The following is a 27,783-nucleotide window of genomic DNA, read 5'->3' on the forward strand; positions in this document are numbered from 1 at the left end:
AGAACCTTCTTCCTGACAAGTGACTTCAAAATGATTTCTCTCTCCTGAGGAATCACAGCTCTAGTGCCCAACCCTGAGTTGGTGGACATTTTTAAACTATGTGTGGTAGGACTGAGGAATTCTCCCCAAAAGAAAGGCCAGGTGTGGGGAAGCTCCCAGCTTCTGGAAGGCTCTGTCTGTGAGGTCAGCCTGGGGTTTGTTCTCACAGAGCCTGTTCCACTCATAGCCTGTTCCCACCCTTCAGCAGACTCTGACAATGGCCCCACAGCCAGCAAAGAAGTGCAAATTCAGTTCCCGAGATACACATGGTGTGCCCATTATGGTCACCTCAAATCAACATCACAGTCTGTGAGGTTTATTCGTCTGGGGAAAGACAGACTCTGGATCCCAAGAGAATAATGGCACTTACCACCCGTTTCCAGATTGATTCTTGAAATGCTGCTGTTAACTGCCTTGGTGGGAGGGAAGTCTGGGGAAATGGTGCCATGTCACAGAAATGGCCGCAGAATTCCCACCAATGCCACAGAGGGCATTAACTGGGAAATAAAACAAGAGGCTGCTGTGATGGTACAGCGGGTAGGGTGTTTGCTCTGCACGCGCCTGACCCGAGTTGGATTTCTGGCATCCCATATGGTCTCCTGAGAACTGCCAGGAGTGATCCCTGAGTGCAGGGCCAAGAGTAACCCCTGAGCACTGCTGGTGTGGCCTCCCCCCAAAATCCAAGGTGATCACCTGAAAACCTAAAGAAGGAATTCCAAGGAAGAGAGGGAATACACAGACTCAGAAGGGAGAGAGGCATGCCTCCAACACCCCCTTCTTACCACTGGACTCGGAGACCAGCCTGCATGTAAGCACTTCCAGCCCATCTTCTCCCTTCATTTGTCCCCCCTGACCTGGGTCCAGTCACAGTAACCAGGAAGGTAGACATATCCATGTTCCTTGATCCCATTCAGCGGCCACATTTGGGATCTTCTAGGATCATCCACGGTGTCGGGAGTCAGGACGCAGCACACACCACCTCATTAGGAAGGCTCTTTAATCGCAAGCGAATGGTAATCACATCGGGATGAGATGGGAAGGAGCAGATGTGGACGGGGTGAGCACAGGCTTTACACTGCTGGAAGCATCTAACAAAGGGCAACAATTTTTGGCAACCCATTTCACAGTTTTGTCATTTACAAGAGATTTCTTGGAAAGGAAATAGAAAGGCAAAGAAAGCCCACACAGCCCGCATGAAACATTTCAGGCCTTGGAAGCAGAAACAGAAATCACACCCCCAGACTCTGCCCTGCCACTGCCTTTGCCACAGATGGACCAAGTCTGCTCTTAGACACAAGTGAAGGCCGGGTCACCGGAGCTGTCTCTGAGCACTGACGATTTGCTTTCTTTTCTAAAACACTGACGTTCCTACAGAGTACTATTCGATACTGAAGGGGGGCAGAGGGGGAACCCTGAATTTTAAAAAACAAAAACAGGAAAAGGGCAGTCTATAGCGAACAGACCACCAGCGTTCTCTACAGAGCCAGACAGCCAGAATATCGTTCTCTGCACACTCAGTGCCTGCTTGTATGTGGTGTGGCACAGACCTTGATGACCCATTCCTGTCCAGATCCGCGGTGCCCTTACCGGGCTTTCTAGCATGAAACATTGGTAGCTTCTCCACTTATGTGATCCTTGTGTAAAGAAAAATATCCAAGACAATGTATTTAAGCCATTTCCCCCTGCCCCTCCTCCCCAGCCCGGGCACGAGCTCCAGTTATTTCGTCCTGACACGGAATCACCGTGGACGCCAGGGAGGGCTGGCGTGTAGGCAAGTTTTACAGTTATTCTGTGTCACAGCCAAGGGACGTGTGCCACCTGGTATCACACATCGAGATGACAGACTGGCTCCTTCTGGGAGAGGGCTTGTTCTGAATGCAAAAGAAATCCAGCTTCTCTGGTGATTTCAGGACTGAGAGAGTGGCCCTGGCAGCCTGGGTGGGGTCTGGGGTCCACAGAAGACTTCTTTGTGCTCTTCCTACAGCCCCGAAGCCTGGTCTGGAAGGGGCCCTACTCTGACCCACCACCTCCCCTGCCACCATGGCCACTAACAGGCCCAGAGTCCTCAGGCCTAGCAGGCTCAACCTTAGGACACCTGCCTGCTGGCAGTGGTCAAATCAACTTCCAACCCTTCTACACCCACCAAGCAGGGGCTGGCCACTGTTGCTCTGAAATCTGTGAGCACTGGAGAGTGAGAAGCTCAACCATTGGGCAATTCTTTCATCCCAAAAAAGAACTGCACCAGATTTCCAGGACGCCTTCTGTCCCCACGGCTATGGGGTATTTTTAAAGGCACAAAGCCACCCCCAGCACAGGCCTGCCAGGCATGCAGACAGGCCCGTGAGGGGAGGCAGGCCCAGGAAGACAGCGTTCTCGTTCCTGCCTCCCTGCCTCCCAAGAGCAGGACCCAACGCCCACGTGCTCCCACCTACACGAGGCCCTGCCTATCCCGGCACAAGTCTCTAGCCACAGGAACCCAAAGGTGCCCACGCCTCGTTCCCCACCTTCGAGACTGACCCTGCAGGCAGCTTCCTCAAGGACGAAGCCCAGGGGTGCTCTGCAGTGCCCCATTGGCTCACAGACTTTGTGCTCTCATGAAACAGAAACAGAAACGGGATCAGAGATGTTGATTGTGCTTCAAGGAATCGACTCCACTTAGCTATGAAAAATAACAGCCACCACGACAGGATAGAGGTTTGCACTCTGGAGACAGGATTCTCACACCAGGTCTTCTTCTTGAGGAAGAGGCTTTTCATGTTTCAGTCATGGGAAAACGGGGTGGAGGGAAAGAGACCCAATGCAGCTCTGAGCCTGGGCTCAGGCATTTTGTGGGGTCTTACTGACCCCCCAGCTCCCCGGTCCCGGGCTCCACCCCAGCTCTGCAATTTGTTTTTGATCCCTTGAGGGCAAAATTGCATAGTTATTGGGCAGAAAAAAATGGAACCAGGTAGCCATAAGAAAAATGTCTGAGGGTCACCAGAACCCAGGACCCACATTGAACACATGCCATCAGAGGCACGATTGCATGACTGGCCCACAGTCACCACAACAACTGCTTCTTTCTTGCGTTTACCTTCCTCTTCTCACAGACACACAGACAGACACTGCTCTGCAATTGCCTTGGCAAGGCCAGATAACTAGCAGGCAAAAGTGCCAGCGCCTCTTGCACACTTCCTACCACTCACCCTGCTCATCTGCCCCCTGCGACACTGAACCTGCCCGGAACAGCTGCGCCCCTACCCCCTGCAGAGTAAGTCTTGTCTCTGGGGGCCTCACCCTCCCTCTCCCCTATAAACACAGAATTTCATCAGGCCCCAGGGACTTGAACACACACACACACACACACACACACACACACACACACACACCTGCACAAACACTATGTCATCTCGCGGCTGGCACCTCAGTAAGATCCACTCCGCATCTCTCTTCTGGCTCCTCAAACAGTTGCCGACGAGTGAGTGAAGAAGTGGGGACCAAGCAGCAAGGGCGCCAGTGCGCTTGTGTGGGGGCAGGGAGTGGCATGTCACGCTGTCCCCCACCAGAAGCCGGGGACCCTCCCGCTGCCGGCTGCTGAATGTATCAGAGCGTGCAGGAGGGATGGGAGCGTGTGTAGCTACCAAAACACTTGTGTAGCAGAAGCCACGGCTGCCAGACATGCAGGCACCCTGGGGGAGTAACGCTGGGTGCAGCCCTGATGCCGCCAGCTGGGGTGTGAAGCCTTCCGCGTGGAGGGTGGCCGAGGGTGCAAGTGTGACCACACGGGCAGGGGGCACTGGCAGGATGAGTGGAAGAGGCACAGTCCAACTTTCTCATGTCTTTGGGGGGAATTCTCCAGGGGAATAATGGCATTGTGACTGGCTCCCTCACACACACACACACACCACACAGACACACACACAGACACACACACACACAGACACACACAGACACACACACACACACACACACACACACACACACACACACACAGCTCCTGGAGCAGACAACAAGGAAAGGCCCAATTTCCCCTCAGCCTAATTCTCTCACTCAGGGTTTAGGAGCAGAGACCAGGAACACCAAGAAGCATCTGGTCAAGATCCAAGCGCTTTCACGGAGAAAGTGATGCCTGTTTCACTTTCGGCCTGAAGCCTCCGTGTACACGATCCCAGTTTGTTTGAAAACGGAGTAAGCTAGTTGTGACTGTTTCTTGCGTTAAAGGGAGGTGACCCCACCCTGCCATGTCCCTGCTGGCTCCAGGGAAAGCGCTGAGGGGGCAGAGGCAGAGGACAAGCGAGGGGCCACTCACCCACTAACCCAAGTCCCAGGACAGCTATGAGAACAACCTTGTTTTGCAGCACTCGCCAGGAACCTTTCATGGGTTTTTCCAAGAAAAGAAAGTGTCTCCAATGATTCATGTGAGCATTACAAAGATTCCCCCAGGAGCATGCCCGGCGGCAGCCCCTCCAATTCTGTGCATGGTCTGAGGATTACAACCACCAGAACTTCCTCTTTGAACCAAACAAGAAGTCCTGAAGTCCTTGCTGTTGCTTGTTAAGAAGAGAATCCCGCTTTCACGTTACTTTAAAAATGACTGCGCTTCCTTTCCTCAAAGTACATGATTACAATTTTCAAATAAATGGCATTGTGGTAACCTTTACTTGACTTAAAAAAAAAAAAAAGAAAAGAATGAATACTAAGATTTTAAAAGGAAAGAAGGATCTTATCATTAAAAAAAAATTATCTTGGTTTCAATTTCTCTATGGCTTCAAAGTTTAAGTGGCACTTGGATTACAGATGTTTCATGATTGAACCAGTTGCCATTACAAAGAGAGACGGGGCAGTGTCTCATTTCATAGGTGGGATGGGGTTTAGAAACGTTTTAAAGAAACGAGGAAGTTGCCATTTACTCCATTCCTGTGCTGGGGACTTTTATAAAATGACTTTGGGATGCGCGTGTTTGAAACAACGGAAGAGGTCCATCACGCGTGCGCCTTCCCGCGAGCAGCTGCCGCAACACCAGCCCCTGGAGCCTCGAGACTCCCTGCTCCGACCCGGAGCAACTAATGATCCTTTCCTGCCTTGAACTTGCACTTGTGCTGTTTAACGACTAGATATTGAAACTCATGCTGTATAAGCAAAACCTTTCACATACAGACACTTAGAAGGTACATGGAAAAAGTGCACACCGCATTTCTTCTCTGCCATGCTTTCCCTCAAAGGACACCCGCAATACATTCAGGTCCCCACTCTCGAGTCAGCGAACGCCAATTCTCCAACAGAAACTCAAGAGAGAACAGACAGCCGGGAAAAACAGACTCTGAACTCAAAGGGCCAGCGCTGCCCACATGACTCCATGGAAACCCACCGCCCCGGAGCAACGTCCAGGTCACCTCCGAGCAAAACGCAGCGCAGACACTCTGTGGTCATCGGGAAGGTATTTCATTTTAATTTGGGTGCTGGGAGGCGGATGTCCAGTTCTGAGGTGCAAAATACTAACCCAGGAGCTCAAGACCCCTCCTTGGGGCCCCTCGGCCGCACGCTCCTTCTGAGTGGGCACCTTGGGAGGTTACTGCTGACTGACCCCCATTTGGGGGTGGTCCGCCTCTGGTTCCTCCTCTTCTACGTCTGCACTGTACTCTTCAAAGGCATCATCGTCTGCATCCGGAAGCCCCAGCAGCTACAGGGGAGAGAAGAGAAGCGGCAGTGAGCACTCGCAGAGGCCTCGGAGTGAGCCTGGAAACCCAACCCCAAGCAGGACTTGGTGAAACCCCGGAAGATATTCCACGGGCTTCAACTACCCTGACAACTGCGTTTATGGACTTAGGCTATGAAGAAGTCAATCCTTCCAGGGGCGGGTGCTTGAAGAACGAGGTTTCATGGGGAGCCTGACGTTCTCTGCTTTCACGTGTCAAAGTACAGAAGCACCAGAACCAAGTCCATGCGCACTGGCACGGATCTGGGATGCGAGGAACCATACAATGGCGGCCAAACCCAACTCTCTTCTTTATTTGCCTCACCTAAGAATAAGCACTGCTAATAACTGCACACACAGAGGCATGCAGAAACAACTCACACGTTCAACAAGACAGCTAAATAAATGCATCTGTGAGATATATACAATACAGCCACTAAGGAGTGGGGGTTTGTTTGTTTATTTGGGGCCACACCTGGCAGTGCTCAGGGGACCATATGTGATGGTACCAGGATCGAACCCAGGAGGGCCATGTGCATGGCAAGTGGCCTACCTGCTGTGCCAGCTCCATGGCCTCTAAAGAGTGTATTTTAATTGGATGACATAAAAGTGTCCCTAAGAGTAAAAATAATATAATAAAATTATTTATAATATGACATCAATTTTCTTAAATACTTATGCTTTAGTATATGGAAAAATGACTTGAGTGAGGAGAGGAGAAAAGGGTGCAGGAGACAGCAAACACAGCTTCCTGCTTCTTCCCTGACTCCACATGGTCCCCAGAACTACAAGGTTGCAACCCCCCACAAAAGAAGGAGGGGATGGAGAGATAGGACAGTGGGGAAGGCCCTGCCTTGCATGCTGCTGGCCTGGGCTCAATCCCGAGAACCACATCTGGTCCCCTAAGCCCAGCCAGGCACGTTCCCTAAGGCCAGGTGTAAGCCCCAGAACTGTCAGATGTGGCCCTAAAACAAACAAATTATTTCAATAAAATGCACCCCAATTTTACAAATATTGTTTTTGATAGTGGGATTATGGCACTTTTCTTTCTCTTTCTCTTTTTACTTTTTCCCCTTTATCGACAATTACTTGATAATTGTCATCAGGGAAAAATCACAGTAACTTGGCAGTAAATATTTTCTTAAAGCACTGACTGGTCTTTGGCTAGAACCTGCAAGTACTTTTTGCAGAGGCTGATCAAATGGAATGCATGTTCTTTCGAGCAGAAAGCCACGGCTGTGGGTACCACTGAGTCTTCCAGCCCACAGCACCTCCAAGGGACAGGGCTGTGCATGGCCAAGGGGATCCCCCCCCCTGTGCTGGGTTCTGGACTGATCCCTTTCAGGGAATTCACCGAATAGCCTCATGACCCTCACCCCACACCCCAGATCTGCCTCAATACAGCCCCTACGGGCTCCGGGGACCGTGCAGCCTCCGTCAGAGGACGCCTGCAGTCCAGCCCCCGCCCCTCCTACATGCACCGGCAAGGACAGGCTGGGCAGAGGTGGCAGCAGACGAAAGCTTCACCTGGGCTTCTCCCACTGCGGCCCATAGGTGTCTCGGGTCCCCCTTCTCCTACCACCATCCCCTTAGTGGAAGAATACAAAGAAAGAGGGAGACCCGTGGTGTGGCAGAATGAGGATGGATGATGACTATGTGTGGCTCCTGGCATAGTGGTCCTCGAGGTGGAGGGGCCAGCCCCGGGCACGCGCTCCACCCTGGACCTCAGAAGCAGCAGCTGCTCCGAGACTGGGCATAAGGGGAGGCCAGGGAGCACTGAGCCAGGCCAGGCCCTGCCTGAGAGCTAGAGGGAAGAGATGAGCCCCTGTCTTCTACCTGCCTTCCAGATGCAGGCGGGAGGAACACAGGCAGCAGCGAGTGCCCACAGAGAGACCCACGGTGAGTCAGAACAGGCCTGGACTTTGGCTAATCTGGCATTTGAGCCGCAGCTCAAGAGCAGCCTGATGGTGCCACCGGCTGAAACTACCACTCCGGGGGCAAAACCGAGAGAGCTGCCCAAACATGAAGGGTGTGGCCACGGGACAGCCCGAAGGAGAGGCGTCCTTCAGCTACTGACCTGCACTCCTCAGTGAGGCGTGGAAGGGCGCGCCCAAAGAGGCATGCCCATCTCTCACTTTACAAAGCGGCTGCCTGAGTCCTGGGGCTTGAGGAGGCCACCAAGGCCCAGTGGTCAGTGACCACAGAGGCCGCCACAGCCTGAGAGAAGTGCCACTGTTTCTGCTGCCCACAATCCACTTCGGGAATCCACACTCACCCAAACATAGAGGCCCGATACCTCCTCTGTTCGGCCTACAGAGGCTTCTAGAAGCGCCGAGGCCTGCCAGGCACATAGCCATGGCCACCTCCCTTGCCCCCAGCCCCGCCCCCCACTCCTGCCCCACCTCAGCTGTGGATCTAGGCACAGAGTCCAGGTCTAGCCTGGAGCCCAGGAGCGGCCCTTCCCCCAGGAGGGAAGGACTCGGCCGTCAGAGCACAGCTGCCCGGCCCCTGTCCTCACCGACCGGAGAAAGGAGAGAAGCTCTCACAGCTCAGAGGGCACCACGGCGCCTGGGCCGCAGCTTCGCCGAGGGCTGGGAGAGAAAGGCCATGGAGAAGGGCCCGGAAGCCAGGGCTGGCCAAGACCTTCGCCTGGCCGAGGTCCCCACCTGCCCCCGGGATGCGCGCCTCTCTGACACTGCTCCTCTTCCCAGACGGGGCTTAAGTGAGAGCGTGCATGGGCCGGGGCTGCGAACTCCACAGCCCTCACGCTTCTCTGACAGCACGACAGGATCCATCACCCTGCAGGAGCGACTGACGCGCTGGCAGAGAGCCGAGCCCCTGCTCCCCTGCTCCCCTCTCCTCTGCCCTGCTTGCTTTGGGACCGCCTCACCACTATCTCACACTCAAGGAAAGAAGGAAAGACCCAAGAAACTCAACGCTTTCAGCTCCTCACGTCGAAGTCTCAGGTTTATTATTTGGGGGTGTAGGGGGTAGGGCTGGGATACAGCTGGGGCGGCTCAGGGCTCTCTGGCTCTGTGCTCAGGGATCACCCTTGGTGGTTCTTAGGGAACCGTATCTTATGCCAGGGCTTGACCCCCAGGCTGGCCACATGCAAGGCCAGTGCCTTAGCCCCTGTACTATGCCTCTGGCCCCGGGATCCCACTAGTTAACAGACAGGAAGACAAATCAGGAGCTAGAAAGGTGCTTAATGGGTTAAGCATACACTCCGCAACCCCAGTTTCAAAACCTGGTAGTGCAAAGTGTCCCAAATATGCCAGAAGTTACCCCCAGCATAGAGCAGGTTGTAAGTTCTGAGCGCCAAGGGTTACCCCCAAAAAACAAAACAAAGGAAACATAAACACAGGACGACACATCAGAGACAGGAACACAGACAGACCCCAAGCACTGCTTGTCCTCTCTTCTCGCACATTCCTGAGAGGAAAGGAGACAACTCCCCTCCCCCAGCCCTGTCTGATATGCTGAAATCATTCCTGAAGTTTGAAAAATTTTGAAGAAAAATCTGAAGAAAATTCTTCAACGAAAATAAATGAAGAATCGCCGTGCTCAGTCCTAGCCACTTGGCCAGACAGCAGCGCTGGCGGTCCCCGGGCCTCCTGCCGGCCTGGCTTCCCCTGGGCAATCTGTGGTCACGCAAGAATGTGGGGCTCCCCCACCCCAGGGAGCACGCGCGTGGCAGAGATGCCAGTCCCAGGGAATGAAGCTCTTCAAACCCGAGAGAGAGGCGATCACCTGCAGGGCCGGCTTGAGGGCTCTCGACCGGCAGTGCAATGAGCTGAGGTCACACTCCACTGGCCTCTGGGATCTGCTGCCTCCCCAGGCACGGTGGGCTAGAGGGTCTTCACAAGAGGAGGGAGGAGTTGGCGAGGAGAGGGCTGGGCCATGGTGGGCTCTGTGGTTGCTGGGCAAGGGTGTCGCTGCTGCCCCCTAGTGCCTGTGGCTGGAACAGTTCCTGCAAACGCCGTCCAGAGGAATCCTGGCAGCAGGGTTCCGTACCCCCTCCCATGGATCTACCTACGGTGTAAAGGCTGACTCCGGGGGTGTCTGGGGAGAACTGGGAGTCTGGACATCTTCCGTGCTCCCCAGTGGCGAGGAGCCTACTGGTGCAGGGACCAAAGTCTGAAGATGGAGACTACACAGCATTCAGGGACTCTGACAGCATCAGCGTAATGCTACTGCAGGAACCCAGGGACCCAGCGCGCAGGGTCCACCACAGCCTTTAATACTGGGGGGCTGAAAGCAGAAGGCGGCTGGAGGGAGGGCCCCCTTCATTTCAGGGGAAACTAGACTGTCTACTAAAGACACGGGTATGCATGTGCCTAAGAGGAGAAAAGTAAAGGCCATGATCCACTGGAACAGCCAATATCTTGGGGCTGGAGAGAGAGTCTGGCAGGTAAGGCTCTTGCCTTTCACGTGGCTAACAGGGGTCCAATCCCTGGCACCCTACATGGTCCCTGAAGCCCACGAGGAGTGATCCCTGAGCACAGCTGGGTGAGGCCAAAGACAAAACAAAAAACTAAACAAAATGACCACTGTCTTGGAAAAAGCCACATTAGTGAACTCTTTCCTGCTCCAACTGCCCGTCCCAGGAGCCGCTTCTCGTGGTGCTGCCTTCAGTTCCTCAGCAAGACAGCAGGCTCTCGGGAGCTGGAGTCAGCGCTGCAAGGGGAGGCAAGAATTTCTTTTCTGGATCACCCACAGTCTTCCTGTGGGCAAGGTTGATCTGAGACCCTCTAGCCACTAGCGCCCAATGGAAAAGGTTTTTCTGGCCCATGCTGGTCAACTCACGGGAGAGATATTTTTCCAAATGGGAGTGTCCTGGTTTCCCGAGAGAAGTGTAGAGCCACATCCAGCCCCAGGCAGGGGCCAAGGGTCACCCAAAGGGAGAGTCTGGGGCTCACCAAGCCACATCACAGAGCAGCACACCCAGCACTGGGAGCCACAGTGACTCAGGACCCGGAGGTCCACGGCGTCAGGAAAAAGGAAGAGCAAGCACACAGCATGTAAAACAGACGCCAGAGGGCAGCTCAGAATGGTGGACGGAACAAGGCCCAGCCAGGGTGAGTCTGCCCGTCACCGCTAAACAAAGTGACAGACGTGTGAGCACAGAAACGAACTGTTTGCCCACCATTTTTTTTTTTCTTTTTGGGTCACACCTGGTGATGCACAGGGGTTACTCCTGGCTCATGCACTCAGGAATTACTCCTGGCGGGGCTCAGGGGACCACATGAGAGGCTGGGAGTCGAACCTGGGTCAGCCACATGCAAGGCAAATGCCCTGCCCGCTGTATTATCCCTCCAGCCCCAGCCCACCATTATCTGACCCCTAAACACTACCCTCTTATCTAGCTCATCCTGTGACACCCAGCCACTCCCATCTGAGGGCGGCTTCAGCAAGGAGGTGACAGGACTCCCGGGGACTCCAGCAGCAGCGCAGCTGCCTCCATCATGGCAACTGGCGGGCACCTGTGAGCATCAATGGCCACATTTCATGGAGAGGCCCGCTGCCAGGACAGTCGGCTGGGCACCACCACTCACATACATGTGCCCTCGGTTCTGGACGTGCAGGTGGGAGTGTAGAGGCTTCAGCAAAGTAAACTGATGCTGCCTGTCTGCCCGAGGCCCCCAGAGTGGCCGAGAGCTGACCACGGACAGGCCCTCTCTGTCCGGAGAGCTGAGCAGCGTAGGCGAGGCTGGCGGGGGCTGGTGGAGGGGAGGTGGGGAGGGCTGGAGAGGCAGTACGGCAGGGAGGGTGCTTGCCCTACATGCCAAAAACCTGGGTTGGGTCCCTGGCACCCAATATGGTCCCCCTGCAGAGTAACTGATGAGCACAGCTGGGAACAGAGCACTGAGCACCACCTGGTGTGAGCCCAAACACCCCCCTCCCAAAAAAAAGTGTGGGGTGGCTAAGGAAAGATGAAATCATTCTCCTGCCTTTCCCCAGCAGTAAGCCACAAGCCACTGCAGGGATGGGTCAGACCAGCACGCACGGTCCCAGAAATGAGAAGCCGAGTGGACACACTTGCTGGCCTGCAGTGTGGACAGGTGCATTTCCTCAATAGGCACCTTCCCCCCAACGGCAGCGAGGCCAGAGCTCGCAGGAAGGAGGAAGCACAGTGCTCAGCTGAGGGGGAGAGGGCAAAGCTCCCTGGGCCAGAAATGCTTCCTTTCCCCGTCCCTGTCCTGGGGCACATTCTGCCCAGAGAGCCGCAGTGTCCAGTTGCACACTGCATGTCCACTCCCCAAGAGGGCTTCTCAGGCTGCCCCCTGGGAGCAAAACTACCCGGCCAGAGGGTGCTCAGGACTCAGACCCTCCCCACTCGAGGGCCCCTGGACAAAGGCCAGACACAGTGCTGTCCCCTCAGACCCAAGCCCCTGCCTGTGGCATGCGGCTTGCCGGGGCAGTGCCCTTGCTGCCTACCATATCCCATCAGACCTGTGTGTCCAGGGTGGGAGGCATCCCATGGCCTTCACCATGCATCGGGATGGTCTGGGACTGTATTCTGCCCCCTCCCGCCCCCAACCCCCCCATTTCCCACGTGGGGGTCCCGGTTCCCAAAGTACTGCCGGAGATTTGGTAAACAGCACAATAAGTTCCATAGGGAAGTCCCACCCCGCTGACTCGGCCTGCATTTTGCTCGCCGACAGAGCCCACAGCCACAGACAGAAGACCAGGTGCAGGCAGGCGAACGGGCCCTCGTCAAGGGAACCAGCTGTGAGGACCACTAGGGAAGAGAATTTTTCTCCCCAGTTAAAATTTGAGGAAATCAACTGAAAAATACTGTGCCGCCTCCTCGTTTTGTCTCCCTGGATGTGTAACGGGCATCTCAAACGCTAACGGGTACAAACCGGAGCAAGCTCCTGCCCCCAGCTGTCCCTTGGCCCCTCAGGGGACCTGCTGCCCCTTCACTCTGGGCTGGCGCTGACTTTCTCTCTTCACGCCCGGCAGGTTCCTGCGGGTCTGCTCTCATGGTCTCCCCAGAACCCAGCCCCTTTCCCCCCCAGCCTCGCTGTAGCCCTGCAGCCCCGGCCCCTTGGTCGCCCCCAGGCTGACAGTCCCAGGCTGCCCCGTCACACTGACAGCCCACTCTCGACTCAGGAACCGGGGGGGGGGGGGAGGCTTTCAGGCAGAAACACACCCTTGGCTACTGCCCCTCCACCCCCGAGACTGCACAGTGCCAGAGCAGATACAGACCTCACACCCCTGGCCCTACAGGACACACAGGTCATGTCTGTTTCCCCCTCATGGCCACACTGGCCTCTTCTTGTTCCATTCTCCCTACCACCCACCTGCTACAGGCAGAACTGGCTCCTCTTGCCCTCTCACCTACACACATGCGTGCGCGCGCGCGTGCACACACACACACACACACACACACACACACACACACACACACACACTCGACTGTCAAACCCACCAAGACCAGTGATTTTCATCTGCTCTATTCAAGTGCTGGGAACAGAACCGTTCTAATGCCCACTGCCTAGTGAATGCTCAGTGAATATGGATTGAATAAATGATAAAGCGATGGACTCATACTTTTAAATCAAACATCGACTTGGAAAGCACCAGAGTGATAGAAGTTAACCAAAAATAAATAAATAAATAAATAAAACCATTTGGAAAAGGGAGGCAGAGTGGGAGAGTGACAAAAAGCCACTGAAATTCCACAGACTGAGTAATCGGTATCAACTCTTCTGTGGGGATATTTTTAAAAAGCTGGATTATATATGAATGCCTCCTTAAACAGACTGAAGAATTACAGTCAAGAGCGTTGAACTAACACAAAAAGCTATCTGGTCTCCAGGATGCTCACTGACAGCTGTAACCTGGCTGCATCCCAGGTCTGCTTGGGGCTGAGGCGGTGCATGGGGTCTCACAGGAGCCCACCCTGACAGACCCCACTGCAAACCCAAACTCCTGCATCCTGGGTCTGTTCTGGATGCTTGAGTCCCTCCAAACTTCACGTGGCAATCTCTGCAGCCAGGTGACGGCACTGCGGGGAGGGGTGAGGTCATGCGGGCAGGCCTGCTGGGGTGAGACCTTACCCGCCCTTCTGAAACAGGCCCCAGAGAGATTCTTCTCCTGCCACATAGGAGGGTACAGCCAGAAGGGAAAAAAAAAACCCAGCCCAGGCACGGGGTCTCGGTGCAGGAAAGGGGTCCTCAGCAGACCCCAGAGCTGCAGAGCTGGGACAAGGACAGGTCTGTGTGTCCACACTACCAACCAGGACAGCTCTAGCCACGACAAGTCTCAGGCCAGGGCTGAGCCGGGGGACCGGTGCCTTGGGCTGTCCCATCATTTACAGAGAGCCACAAATATTACACTGTTTGGAGATGGCCTTAGGCTAACAGGCCCCAGGCCCTGGCAGGAGCAGATTAAAAATCCTCTCTGGAGGGGTCACTAAGAAAATGATGGCTGGAGGAACCAGTTGGGATGGGAGATGCATGCCGAAAGTAGGTGATGGACCAAACATGATGACGTCTCAGTGTCTGTGTTGTAAGCCATCATGCCCAAAGGTAGAGAGAGAGTATGGGGCATATTGTCTGCCATGGGGGCAGGGGGAGGGTGAGAAAGGGGGGGTATACCGGGGATATCAGTGGTGGGGAATGTGCACTGGTGGAGGGATGGGTGTTTGATCATTGTGAGACTGTAACTCAGACATGAAAGCTTGTAACTATATCTCACAGTGAGTCAATAACATTTTTAAAAAATAAAATAAATAAAAATCCTCTCTGGGAGCAGGATAGCGAGGGCAGCAAGATGGCACCTGCCTTGGCCCCAGTTTGATCCCCAACTAACCCACCCCGTGGTCCCCCCAAGCACTGCCAAGAGTGATATCTGAATACAGAGCGAGGAGAAAGCCCTGAGCACAGCTGGGTATGGCTCAAAAACAAAAAAGCAAACAAAAAAATCTCTCTGGCTCTGGAGAAAGGCACCCTCATCTCAGGCGCCCGTGAATGGCTAGTTCTACAGCTGAAACACACAAAGAAACAAGGCGTGAGACACAGAAATACAGACTTGGAACTACAAAGCAGACGAGATCCTGGAAGTACCATCACACCAGAAGTGCTATCCACCCAACCAGCTAACAGACATAAAAGAGAGTTGAAAATGTCAGCACACACGAAGATAACATTTTGAAAATAGAGCAAATACCCCAGCGGTGTGGGAGTAAGGGGGGCTGCCCCATCATCAGCCTCACGAGGCAAGTGTGAGGGTGCTCTGCCCGGGCCCCCTGCGGGCAACTGATCAGCCCAGCAATGTGGTGATGGGGGGGGGGTGCTACCAGGCCATCCCAGTGATGCTCAGTGGGTGCCAGCCAGTGCCAGGGACTTCACTTCCCCTTTGAGCTCTCCCCCCAGCTACAGTTGGAGGTTATTTAGTAGGTTTGGGGAAAGGAATAGAAATTCTAGCACAAACACCACTGAGCATGTAGCCACTGAATGTGTGAGCAGTGGGGCAGGGAGAGGGGCTTGGGTGAAGCCTTCTGATGCCAGTCTTGGCTTTCTCACCCAATAAGAAGAGGGGGAACGGGCATTCCCCAGAGTAAGGGTGGGCATACACTTGACAGGTTTATCCGCTATGGTGAAAGCAAACTCTCCAGCAGCCAGAGACACACAGATCCTAAGACTGAGAGGGGAGGGGCAGGCCCTGGGGGCAGCGAGAAAACAAGGTGTCCACGCCAGAGTCTCTAACCAGGGAAAAGAGCGGAAGCAGCATTCAGTCAAGGGGGGAGGCTTCTGGCAAGCCCCCCGATACAGCCCTCATTAGTCACAGAAGCCCCGTGACACTTCCGAGCACTCTGCTTTGGGTCCCCTGGCTGGGAGCAGGAATGCTCACTCGCCTCATAAAGACTCCGCTTGCTTCCCACCCTATCAGAGATCCTTAACTCAAGTGAGGCTAGAAATAACCAGCACCCCAGCAACCAACAGCTGTGTCACATCCCATCTCCCCCTCCCGCCCTCAGCCTCCCTCCACGAGCTGCTATCTTTAAGCCACAGGGCAGACAAGAGACAAACAATTAGTCATGCCAGGCTTTGCCCACTTTCCCCCAATCCCTGTTATTCAAAAACAAGATGTCTTTAGAAGTCAAGCAGGCACCTACGGGTCTGAAAGACTTGAAGACTTTTTCCAAGACTTCCTGGAGCGTCTTCTTGCCGCAGGAGGAGATGTAATCCTGTGCTAGCTGCAAGAAAGGCAGGCAGTCCTCGCTCTCACTCCACACGTGCTACGCGCCGCGGGCAAGGAAGGGAGAGAACAAAGACACACAGGCGTTACCCGCAGAGCCGGCCAAGGTTGCTTTCTGGGTGTACCGTTCACGACCTGAAGGGAAGATGGTCTCTGTGCCTGGCTCACAGTTGTATACTCATTCTTGAGCTGTCCGCCCGGGCAGGGACCAGGGGACCAGCCCAGGTGCAGGCACCACAGGGAACGCCCTCAGGCTTGGGGTCCATCATCTCACCTGTGTGCTTCCCCATCGGGCCTGCTCACCCCTCTGAAATGAACTCAGAGTCACGTGCCTCTGCCCAGAATGTCTGCCCCCCCCCAGCCATCCCACCGCCCCCTCCCGACACAGGCAAGGGGAGGGCTTTTCAACGGGAGGGAGGAGAAGCCAGGAGCCTGTGTGATCCTTCGCCTTCGGCTATGGCTGAAGGATTAATTATGCAGAGCTTGTAACCACTAACTTGGAACAAGACATTCTTTACCCAGATTAGCCTGCGAGTGGGGAGCGGGTAAGCTGCAAACTGCAATGAATTGAGGAGAAGGCACCCAATCGTCGCCCAGTCACTGGGGGGAAACAAAGGCTGCCTGCGGGCTCGGCTTCCCTGAAAACGCAGAGGGCAGGGCCCCCCGCCTCGCTCGCCCCCCGTCAGCACCCGTCTCGCCCAGGCTGGGCTCCGCTTTCTTTCCTGTTTCCCCCTCTGAGACAAGACGAGCGGTGTGGTTTCTTCCCCTCCCCCCGCGAGCGGATACCCATCGGAGCACTTTGCCCAGATCTGCCGAGGCGTCTCTCCCCCATTCGTGCTCATGGACCAGGAATAAACCTAAGCCTCGGGCTCGAGTCCTGGCGCAGGACCCACCGCTCGGCCTGCAGGTGCGGGTGGCCGCGGCAGCACCGGGGCCGTGCCAGGCAGCCAGGATTGCCGTTCAGAAGCGACAACAGCACCACGTGGTGAAGGGCTGAGGCCTGGCAGGGAGGCGCAGAGCCCTCGTGGGGCGGGACAGCAGGGGGGAGGTGGGTGTGGAGGAGGGTCCCTGTCAAGTGCACAACAGGGACGGCAGGCCGGGGCCCACCCTCTTCCAAGCCCGCCCTACACACGCACGTACCTGCTTCCTTCCTTCTCACCGCGGGGTTTCCAGGAGTGAAAACATGGATCCATGCTCATCGGGAGAGAACAACTCGGGGCTGATGTGTCGTCTTCACGCCCCACTACAGGGTAACCCCAGCCCCCCCAACCCTCCCGGGAGCTTCCTCGTGGCCCCAGCTACGGTGACTCAGTCTCTCTCACAGAATACGGCCTCCGATTAGAGCTGCCAAGCCGCTTATGCGGTGTCAGTGTCCCTGCCCCCCTGAGCCAGGGAGCCGGGGGTCCCTCTTGCTGCTGTGCGCCCATCTCCAGACTCCATTATAAAAATGTGCCAGGGGGGCCCCAAGCCTGGTTAACGATGGTCCCAAGAGCACCTCACAATCGAGAGTGTCACACCTGCCCTCCCCAGCCCCCAGGGAAGTCTGAGGGAAGGAAAGCGAGCATCCTCTGTGCCCGATGAGTGTGGCGGACACCCAGGCATTGGTGCCAGTGCTGGGGGCAGCATAAGCACACTCTCTCCCCTCGCACATGGGCAGGAGAATGGGGAGGCAGGGGCGGGGGGGGGGGCACTCTGCAACTGTCACTCTGCTGCTAAGGCCACACTGAACATACCCGCCCTCTGTGAGGCCTCATGGAGAACACACCCCGAGTGTTGTTCAATAATGTGGGGGCGAGGAGCAAGGGCAGCCCCCAGCTGAAAGCCTGCATGAAGTATCTGACTTCCCCCCTAAACTTCTACAGTATCCCTGAGGGGTCAGTTCCAGGTTCCCCAACCCCTACACCAACAGCAGTATGTGCAAGGGCCCTGCGGTTGCCCCGAGTGCCCTGGGCTTCCTCATTCTTGGTGGCAGGGTCCGGGGGGGTCTTCAATGAACTCGAAGGAAGAGAAGCGGTCCCCTGTGCCATGAACGTCTGTGCTGTGCATCTGAGGGTCAGACCTGCCTGGGGGAAGCTGTACCCACCACCCCCTGGGAATCAGACAGCTTCTGAGTTACCAGATCAGTCCTCCTCGGGCAGCACCAGGAGACAGGGCGTACCCCTTCTTTATCCCGCCACTTCTGGGCCTGGGCTGCGAATGTATCTTTGAGAAGGAAGACTCCTGCCACCGCCCAACCCCTACCCCGCGAGAGCCTTCTTTCCTGAGCGCCTACAGTTCGCTCACTAGTTGTCTATTTGGTGGATTCCCAGTCGTACAAGTTCTGTGGTTTTCAAGCCAGTTCTCACTCCCTGCCCACACGGTAAGGCGGGGGCGAGGGAGGTTTGGACTCAGACAGCCCCAGGTGCACAAGACCACTTGAAAGGCCTTGCTTATTAACTGCTAATTGGTGCATATTCATCGTCTCTCCTAACAAAAAGCATTCCACTTTATTTATTGAAACGGCTTCCTTCCAAAATTAATCAAGGCCGTCAGCGAAGAGCTGCAGAATACAAGAGGAGCTAAAAAGGATGTTTGCAGTGGGGAAAAGAAGGAAAGGGAAATAATGGCAAAAATATAAGAGAAAAATAAGTGAAATGAGGACAAGCACCACCAAGTCCTAGGCCCGGCCACTTGCCGGAAGGGGCCACAGATGTCCCAGAAGCCCGGTGCAACTGCGGCACACCCAGCATCACGCCACACAGGAAAACGGCTCCTCCCAGCTGGCAGGATGGTCACCTCTTAGAAAGGGAACGGGGCATCGGGGGCCTGTTTACAAGCCCATGTGTGCTGGCAGCACCTCTGCGGGGCGGGTACGTGGCGGGCAGAGAGTGGATGCTCCTGAAAACAGGGTTTGGGATCGTTTCTCATACAGAGAAAACTGCGAGGAGCCAGAAAGTATTGGGAATGAGTCGCTGCCCTGCACCCAGCAAATCCCGGTTTCAGTCCCTGGCATCACGTATGGTCCTTCCAGCAGGGCCAGGGGTCCCTCCTGAGCACTGCCAAAGCGTGGCCCCCAAAGAAACAAAAGAGATCAAAAGAGCAGAAAGAGATCAAGGAAACTGGGAACTGAAGACCCATGTCCTGCATCTCAGAGGGCGGCTCCAATGACCTCAACTGGGACACTGTTTGAGGCCAAGACAAAAAGGATGGCAGGGCTCAGAAACAGGTGTGGGTGCAAACAATGTCACACGTGTGTATGAGTGTATGTGTGTGTGTGTGTGTGTGTGTGTGTGTGTGCATGAAAGAGAGAGAGAGAGAGAGAGAGAGAGAGAGAGAGAGAGAGAGAGAGAGAGTGAGAGAGAGAGAGATCGCGGGGCGCACCATGATCACCAGGAGGCTAATGAGAACCCAGCACAGGGTCCCACCCAGACCTTTGGATGGGGCCGGCTGAGCGGTCCATCTGAGCCATGTCCAGGCAGCTCCGTGACTACACTCTGCGCAGCCCACTGACCTTACCGTGCAGGTGGGGTGAGCACCCCACAGCCACTGCTGACTCACAGGCTGCCTGTGGGTCTGGGCTGGGGTGGAGGGTGGGGGTGGGGGTTGCCAAGGAGTCCCCGGGGGCCAGCCTGCTCCTCAGCAGCCTGCCCCTGCCTCTCCACAGCTGCCCGTCAGGAGGAAAAATCCCCCGTGAGGGCTTGTGTCTTCGAACAGGCCATCTGTGGCCCTTCTTTCTGTAATGAGCTGGGCCAGCGTGTTCATCCCAGCTCCCACAGCCCGGGACAATGCGGCGCTGTCAGGGCCAATGGCAGACAGTCCCGGTGTGTCAGTGGGCAGAAGCATGGCCTGCTCCTGAAACTGGCCGGAGAGCATCAGAGCAGCCCTGCCCGGCACACCCACCGTGTCTGAGCACAGTGTGTGTTGCCGCTGCTTTGACTCGTGGGGCAGAACTGGACTCCGCAAATGAGATGCCCCTGGCTCCTCCCTGGTCCCGGTCACTTCCTAAGTTTCCTATCCTGGGGGGAGTGAGAGGAATTGACTCCACCTTGAATGGGTACAGCTCAGTCCCCACCTGACAGGGGACAGAAGGTGGAAGAAGATGAAAGCTGCAGGACAGCCCGCGTCACGTTTCTGCCCAGGTGGGGAAGAGCTGGGCCGGCCACATACACAACCTGCTCTTGGTGCCACCCACTGGTCCAGGTTCCCCAGGCCACTGGGCGCAGGACCTTGCGCAAGAGCTAGAAGCCAAGCCAATGTCTCCCACCTGTGTCCCCTCCCCTGGACTCACTGACGCCCACAGGACAGGGATGAACACACAGAGGGGTGGCTGGAGACACCCCCTCACTTAGTAGGGGCCCAATACCTGCTACTTCCCGTCTGCCCAGAGTCACAGTAACAGGATTCGACTGTCCTCAGGCTTACTACCCGCTGGACACACAAAGCACATTATTTGCCCTGGAACCGCCTCTCCTGACAGAGAGTGCGGAGTCACCAGGGAGCCTGCAGTTTCCCCGTCTCCCTCGCAGACCCCTTACAATAATCACATAAAGCACGTGGGCAAAACGATCTCCCTGAACCGATGAGGAAACGAAGGGCAGAGTTTGGACAAGTGCTGTCTCTTCTCCACACCTGCGCCAACAATGCATCTCATTTTAACACGTGAGATAGGCCTGATGGAGAATGCATCGGTTGCTATTTGTCACACAGCTTAGAGACATATCTAGAGAAAAACTGGGGGGACACATAGGGACATAGGCATCCACCTGCCTTGGAAATTAAATCTCATGGTATAAATATGACTTTTTCCATACCACGACAAGTGCTATCTTTGTTTTGCCACCGAGGAGGAATTTATCCCACCCTGTGGATCCAAACAGGCTAACACGTTCCTCCTGGAGTTACTGGGGCAGCCGGCAGGGTGGCGGAGCCTTTGTTCCAGCCCAGGACAGCAAGGGAAACAGCTGGTGCCAAGACACAGAAGCAGGCCCCTGTGTACCCTTCTGTCCAGCTGGCCCGTGAGAGCTGCCAGCGCCCCACTTCTCAGCTCCGACTCAGCCTGGGCAGACTCAGAGTCGACAGAAGGGGAGTGAGCTGCAGCCGTCCCCCTCTCCTACCTGGGGAGATGGCAGGACACCCCCAGGGCCGTTAACTTCTGGCACAGACAGGGCACAGGTGTCGATCTTAGCTCGGGACCTGTCCCTGCACCAGTCACATGGCAGCCCAAGCGAGGGCACATTTAGAATCCTAAAGGTTGAGTCACAGCAACCATGTGGAACTGGAACGTTGTGGACAGATGGATGCGAGGTGAGAGGGAGGCATGTGCAGGAGAGATGCTAGAGCAGGGAACAAAGAGCAAGTGTCTGAGGGTGCAAGGAAGGTGCAGTGATGGGACTGGCATTGGAATATTGAATGCCTGTAACAAATCATCATGGACAACTTTGTAAGCCACAGTGTTTATATAAAGTGTAAGGGGAGGGGCTGGAGCAATAGCACAGTGGGTAGGGCGTTTGCCTTGCACGCGGCCGACCCGGGTTCAATTCCCAGCATCCCATATGGTCCTCTGAGCACCGCCAGGGGTGATTCCTGAGTGCAGAGCCAGGACTGACCCCTGTGCATCACTGGGTGTGACCCAAAAAGCCAAAAAAAAGGGGGGGTAAGGGGGAAATTGGAAAATATAAATAAATTTTTTAAAAAAGAACAAGTGTTTGTTCCTGGCAGGCTCCTGTTGAGGCATGTGATGGTGCCAGGGACAAGTCTCGGGCTCTAGCTCAGGCCGGGCCAGGAACTTCTAGCAGAACATCTGGAGACATCCCTGAAACACAGGCGCTCGCTTCAGACAGAGCAGGACTGTCCTAGCCAGGTCACAGCATTTTTGAGAGATTCAGTGAGATGTTCTCCTTGTAGCCACAGTCAAGGCTGGCCCTGTGATCAGTGCCAAGGCCTCTATAGTCAACACAGGGCTCATGCTCACAGTGCTCACTGGTCGGCGATCTTGCAGAGCTTATTTGTTTTCCAGAGTAGAAACAGTCAGACTAAGTGCTCAGCGACAAGTATGAGGCAGTACATTAGCTGCAAATGGCCTTTGGAGTTACTGTGCTTTGAAGGCCTGGCGTCCTTCATGTTTTGGGGCTACCCGGCGGGGCTCAGGGCCCACTCACGGCTTGTGGTTCTGGGATCACTCCTGGCAGGGTTTCAGGGGCCCATGTGGAAGGCCGGGGAGTGAACCTGGTTGGGTCTTGTATCGGCAAGTGTCCTAGCAACTCAACTGTTGCTCCCACTGTGTGAAGCCCTTCTTGAAATGGACCCTCTGTCTTTTACATGAGCTTGTTGTTCATTGGCTCATTCTTATCACCGTGGATGAAGCACCTCTCACATGTCAGACCCAGTGCCAAGAGCTGGGCTACAGTGGTGAGGGGGGAAGCTCCTCTTTAAGGAGTTTCTCATGGAATGGAAGAGGCAGAAAACAAATGAGAGAGTATCAAGCCTCTGAGTGTGATAAGAGTAAAAGAAGCTGAGATGAGGATGAGTAAGCCTCAGGAGTACACAAAAGCTCATCAGTTAAAAATGTGGGGCGCAGGAAAGAGTGTTTTAGGCAGAGCAATCAGCAAGTGCAAAGGTCCTGAGGCAGGAGTATAGTAAGCCAGGAGGATAAACAGCCACTGTGGTGTCAGAGAGTGGGCAAGAGACCCACCAAGGGACTGGCCGCAGCTCGGAGCAAGCATTGGGTTAGAATTGAGCTTGTGAAGTGGGGTGTGCGGGTAGTGTTGGGAACCTGGTAGAGGGAAGTGGGCACTCTGCAGGTGGTGGGTGGGTGCCGGAGCGGTGTCTGCATGAAATTGCCATTAACAGTATTGTTATTACAGTGCCTCGAATATTTTTTAAAAGTGTGTATGGGGAGGTGAGGGCACGTCAGACTAGGGAAGATGGACCGTGGGGAGAACAAGACCCGGATTCTGAGTGATTGCCAGCGTGGGGGTGGGCTCGGAAGCAAGAAGACTCAGTCAGACATAAAGCTAAGAACAACGTGAAAGCGTGGGGCCGGAGAACAGTAAGTGGGCATCACGTACATTCTGGAGGCTAACACAGACAGGATGCTTGATGTACTGGGTGTGGGACGCAGTAAAGAGGAGTCAAGGATGTATCTGATTTAGACTTTTGGCTTGAATGAGATGGCTGCTGGTACCCAAGTGGGCTAACGACTACTGAGCACTCACTCAGTACAGCCAGGCGCCCTTCTCAGGTGAGCCTGGCAGGCAGGCACTAAGATTATTCCCACTTATAAGTGTGGACAATGTGGCACAAAAACTCCCCCCAAAGCAAACAGCCCTGGGAAGCTCGCTAAAGAAAGCCCAAGGAACCTGACCCCAGTTTCTGCTGCTAACCACTAGGCTACTCTGTCTCTTAGATGGCAGCCCCAGAGCACAGAGACTCTAATGTAGTAGTGGCCCAGGTCAGCTACAGAGTACTCCCCAAAACATGTTTGCCAAACAAGAGATGCGAAAATCCCTTGTGAACAAAGAGATGCTAGTTGAATATTCCCATTGTTGACCAATGCTTCCATTGCAGGAGCTCCACTCATCTTGGATTTCTCTGAATGCCTTACAGATTTTCCTGGGAGAAGAAAACGCCAAGAGGCAGGACACTTGCTCCATACCCTCATTCTAGAGCACAGTGCAGCTGGCCCTCCTGGGCTGGAACAGCTTCGCAGGGTGGTCAAAGCTAAGTAAACCGTAATATTGGTATCTTGTCCTTAAAGGTGGCTGGAAAGTTTGAGAAATTTCTGGTTTATCCAAGGAATCACTTTCCTCTCCATTCTTCTTCTTTTTTTTTTTTTTTTTTTTTTTGCTTTTTGGGTCACACCCAGCGATGCTCAGGGGCCACTCCTGGCTCTGCACTCAGGAATCACTCCTGGCGGTGCTTGGGGGACCATATGGGATGCCGGGGATCGAACCCAGGTCGGCCGAGTGCAAGGCAAACGCCTTACCCGCTGTGCTATCACTCCGGCCCCTCCATTCTTCTTTTTTAAAATCTATTTCATTTTGTTGTAGCAACTGAATCCCTTTGAGTACTTTACTCATACAGGTGGGAAAATGTTTCAAACATAATATGGGCGTTCTTGCAAACTTCCTTAATACATTGCTTCTGATCACATCCCTGTCAAAAGCCAGAGGGGAGCTGTCCATGAGCCCAAGCCTTCTCTTTGGGTGTCTAATTTGCTCTAAATACTTGGGTTTTCATTTTGGGGCCACACCCACAGGAATTACTCCTCGTGGTGCTCAGGGACCATATGGGCGGCGTGAGATGGAACCCAGTTTCGCAGCTTGCAGAGCAAACACCCTACCTGCTGCACCGTCACTCCGGCCCCTGCTCTAAGCACCTGGAGGGAGGAATTGTGATCATCCTCCATCCAGCGGGAGCTCTTAGACTCTTAACAAAGAGACAAGCTGTGTACCTTGGAAAACCTCTGATCCAAACCTGCATGCGGGACCTCGGCCGCGTGGGCTGTTAGGTGCTTTATGGACGCCATTGGCCGTGGTGGGGACAGGAAGCACGCATTTGGAGGGATGTGTCAACTGGGCTGCAGGGAAAGCGCCCGCCCAGCCACTCCAGAACTCAAATCTGGATGTCACCAGAGCCCTGCTCCAGGGTCCCAGGGATGGGACCTCCAAGCATTCTCTCCCAGGCAAGGAAGGATGGGGGTGGGAGGCGCGTGCCTTTACTGGCAAGTCATGCACAAGCCCTCACCTCTCTCGGGCCAAGGATTGCTGGCCTCGCGCGCCCCTCCAACTTCCCAGGGTGGTGGGGGGAGGGCGGGGGTGACTTCGTCCTTCCCGCACCTGAGGAGCCCGCGCCAGGCCCGCCGGGGGTGCCGCCCCACCTCGGTCTGCTGCGGCGGCGGCAGCGCCAGCCCCATCTCAGGCCGGCGACCGCACGGTAACCCTGGCCCACGCCGCCACCATCTTACATTTGGGGACCATTACATGCTCCCCGTGTCCAGCCAACACCCAGGGAGCGCCTTCCTCGGACACTCCGCACCTCAACTTCCCCCGCCTCCCTCTTCTACATTGCCAGCGCCCGGCTGCCAGTGGGCGTGGGAGACGGAGTGCAGGAGGTGGAGGTCCTGCCGGGAGCGGCGGGGCGGGGAGGTTCCCGCCCCGGGCACCGCCTGAGGGGCTCGGTAGGTGCCCGGCCGCCGCGTCCCGCCCGGGTGGCCTGCAGGTCGCGGGCAACGGCGGAGGGCCGGGGATAGGCGTGCCCGCGTGTGTGCGCGCGTGGGGCTCCGTGTCCCCGGTGCGTGCGCGCGCGCGCCTCTCCGAGATCCAGGGTGCAATTCCGCAAAGAAGGTCCAGGAGCTGGAGCATCGCGGGTGTGGACAGCGGCTTTGTGTCCAAACTGGCAGCGCAGAGGGAACGAGCACGGGGCGGGGGGGCTGCGGGGTCCTCCCGGGCGGGGACAACTCGAGGAGTTGGGGCTGCGCAGAGCGAGGGGCGACGGGATTCCTCGCCCGGACGGGACACTGGGGCGCGGGGGAGCCCCCGGTTTGGGACGGCGGCTCCGGCGGGGAGGATCGGAGCATCCCCGCCCCAGGTGGGGGCAACACGGGGACATCCCCAGGATGCTCCCAGCCTCGGCACCGCGCGCGGACCGCGTGTCCTGGCCCCGCACCTCGCATGCAGAGGCCCCACCCGGAACGCGGACACCAGCGCCGAGCCTCGGGGCGTCCCGGGCACGACGCGGAGCGGAGGGCGCGCTGCACCCCACCCCACCCCACCCCGAGTGTGCAGGAGCCCGGGAGCGCGCGGTCCCTCCCCAGGACACTCACAAAATTGTCCCCGCATCCGTTGTCCGGGCACAGCACGTAGAAGGAGACGCCGGGGTCGGCATAGAAATCCATCCTGCGCTCCGTCTCCTCGGTGGCGATGAGCTCGAAGGGCGTGTGCGAGCACCATTTCTCCGCAACGTCGGCCAGCTGCTGGAAATCCATCGCGGCCCGCCGCGCCCGCCCGGCCCGGCTCCCGGGAGCCTCCCGCCGGGGACTGTTTACACGCGCGATGGAACGGGCGGGCGGCGGCAGGGTCGGCGCAGCGCCGCGCCCGGCTCCGCCCCGGCCCGCCCCGCCCCCTTACCGGGCCGCCCCGGAGACTGGCGCGACCGGGCCTGCTCCGGCTGCGGCGGGGCGGGGCCTCGAGTGGGCGTGGCTTATGTGTAGGCGGGGATAGGGTGGGGCTGCCGTCGGCTCCTCCCAGCCCAGGTCCGCCCCGCCCACCTACAGGGAGACTGGCGCGGCCGGACCCGCTCAGGCGGCGGCGGGGCGGGACCCCTGGTGGGCGTGGCCTCCTATAGGCGGGGCCAGGGCGGGGCTGCCATAGGCTCCTCCCCTCCTCTCAGACACCCGCACGGAACATCCACGCCGCCCCCAGCCGCCCGAAGCGCCCCGGCCCTCGCGAACAGGGCCGCCCCGGCCCGTGGCATCAGGGGTCTCAGCCAATCGGAGAGCCCGAGCCTGCTGATGTCACGGCGTGGGCGTGGGCGCGGAGTAGGTGACAGGCGCGGGCCCTGTTAGCTTCCTGGAGAGCGGTGGGCTCCCTGAAAGCCACTGAAGTGCCAAGGGGCGGGGCGGGGGGCTCCTAGAGCACCGCGGAACACTTGTGTCTACTCTTTAGTTGAGGCATGGGGGAGCTGAGAAGCGAAGGAGCAAGGGAGCTTCACTTGCTCAGAAGTCAGTGCTCTGCTCTGATGTGAAGCAGTGTTTCCCTTACATGCATCTGTGGACACCAGCATAAACACTCATTTGAAGAAGAAAGAGAGTTTAGTTTTGTTGGGAGGGGGCGGGGTTGCATTAACATTGAACATGTCTTTTCCAAAAAAAACCACACACTTATTAGATTTAGTATTAGTAGTATTCAGCATTAGTTCATATTGCACAACCTGGAAAGACGGACGAGCCTTTGGCAGGGAGGGAAGTACAGTCTAAAGCAACAGTCTGGGTCCCACTGTTTGCACCTGTTGAATGCTCACCGCCTGCTAGGGACCGGACAGGCATTGCTGGACTGCAGAAAATGCGCTGCATGAGTCCTTGCCTGCAGGAATTGAATGACCACCAGCAGGACACGTTGAATAGCATTCATTCTACAAATACTCAGCTTTTATCTTGAATGCTTGTCTTCTGGACCAGGCGCGGCTGTTGCTGGTCGTAAGGACTGAAATATGAGTAATACGTGGCTCCACCCTGAAGAGCTGGCGGGTGGCCACGGGGAAAGGTTATGACAAGATGAACCCAATGGAACACACCCTTTACTTAACGGAATGATGCGATTCTGGAAACTTGTCTGGCTCGCACACTTTTAGTTTCCCACTCCGTTTTCCTTAATAAGTCAAAGCTGTGTTCCATAGTAAAGAAATGTTTCTTATTCCCTTGTAGAGAAGGTCTGCTCAGGGGCCTCCTGGGCTTTGCTATTTACTGAACCTTTTTCGTGGTGAATTTTATCCTTGTTAGGAAGGTAATGCTCCTATGTAACAGTTTCCTGATTTTGTAAGTTCCCATAGTCCTTCAAATCAGTTCAGCTCAGTGAACAATTACCAAGTATCTTTCAGCTGCCAGTGGAAGCCGCACAGGATCCGGTTAAGGTTGCACAGGGTTCAGTTTTTGCCATTAAGGAGTTTAGAGTATCTACGACCCAGATTCCAAGATGATCTTCGAGGTTCCTGACCCTACATACACACACCTAATTATCCCATCAGACACACCAATCTAGGTATTTCTCTGAGAGGGGTTGCTATTTTAATTAAGTACTCAAATTAAGTGACTTAAAAATAAGAATGTCCTCAATGTGCCTAATCTAATCTCCTAACCCCGTGATAGGAATTAGGCTCATTCATTT

The 27,783-nt window shown here is 55.7% G+C and overlaps 1 protein-coding gene across 1 annotated transcript; it reads right to left on the reverse strand.

Annotated features, from left to right (window-relative positions):
- Positions 1–1,019: 1,019 nt before the first annotated feature.
- On the reverse strand, positions 1,020–26,080 carry MTURN (maturin, neural progenitor differentiation regulator homolog). Its single transcript, XM_055131408.1, has 3 exons — positions 25,725–26,080; positions 15,840–15,962; positions 1,020–5,698 (listed from the first exon to the last, which is right to left on the reverse strand). Exons 1-3 carry the CDS (start codon positions 25,884–25,886, stop codon positions 5,588–5,590), a joined length of 396 nt encoding a protein of 131 aa, XP_054987383.1. The 5' UTR covers positions 25,887–26,080; the 3' UTR covers positions 1,020–5,587.
- Positions 26,081–27,783: the final 1,703 nt, after the last annotated feature.

The sequence above is a fragment of the Sorex araneus genome, chromosome 1, assembly GCF_027595985.1.
Source record: "Sorex araneus isolate mSorAra2 chromosome 1, mSorAra2.pri, whole genome shotgun sequence".
NCBI classification, from domain to species: domain Eukaryota; kingdom Metazoa; phylum Chordata; class Mammalia; order Eulipotyphla; family Soricidae; genus Sorex; species Sorex araneus.

Coding starts and splice junctions, on each gene's coding strand:
- MTURN (XM_055131408.1), bottom strand. CDS start 25,886: ATGGATTTCCAGCAGCTGGCCGACGTTGCGGAGAAATGGTGCTCGCAC. Junction 15,963..25,724: donor ACGGATGCGGGGACAATTTT/GTGAGTGTCCTG, acceptor CGCGGCGCGTAG/CACGTGTGGAGTGAGAGCGA. Junction 5,699..15,839: donor TCTTCAAGTCTTTCAGACCC/GTAGGTGCCTGC, acceptor TCTCCCCTGTAG/CTGCTGGGGCTTCCGGATGC.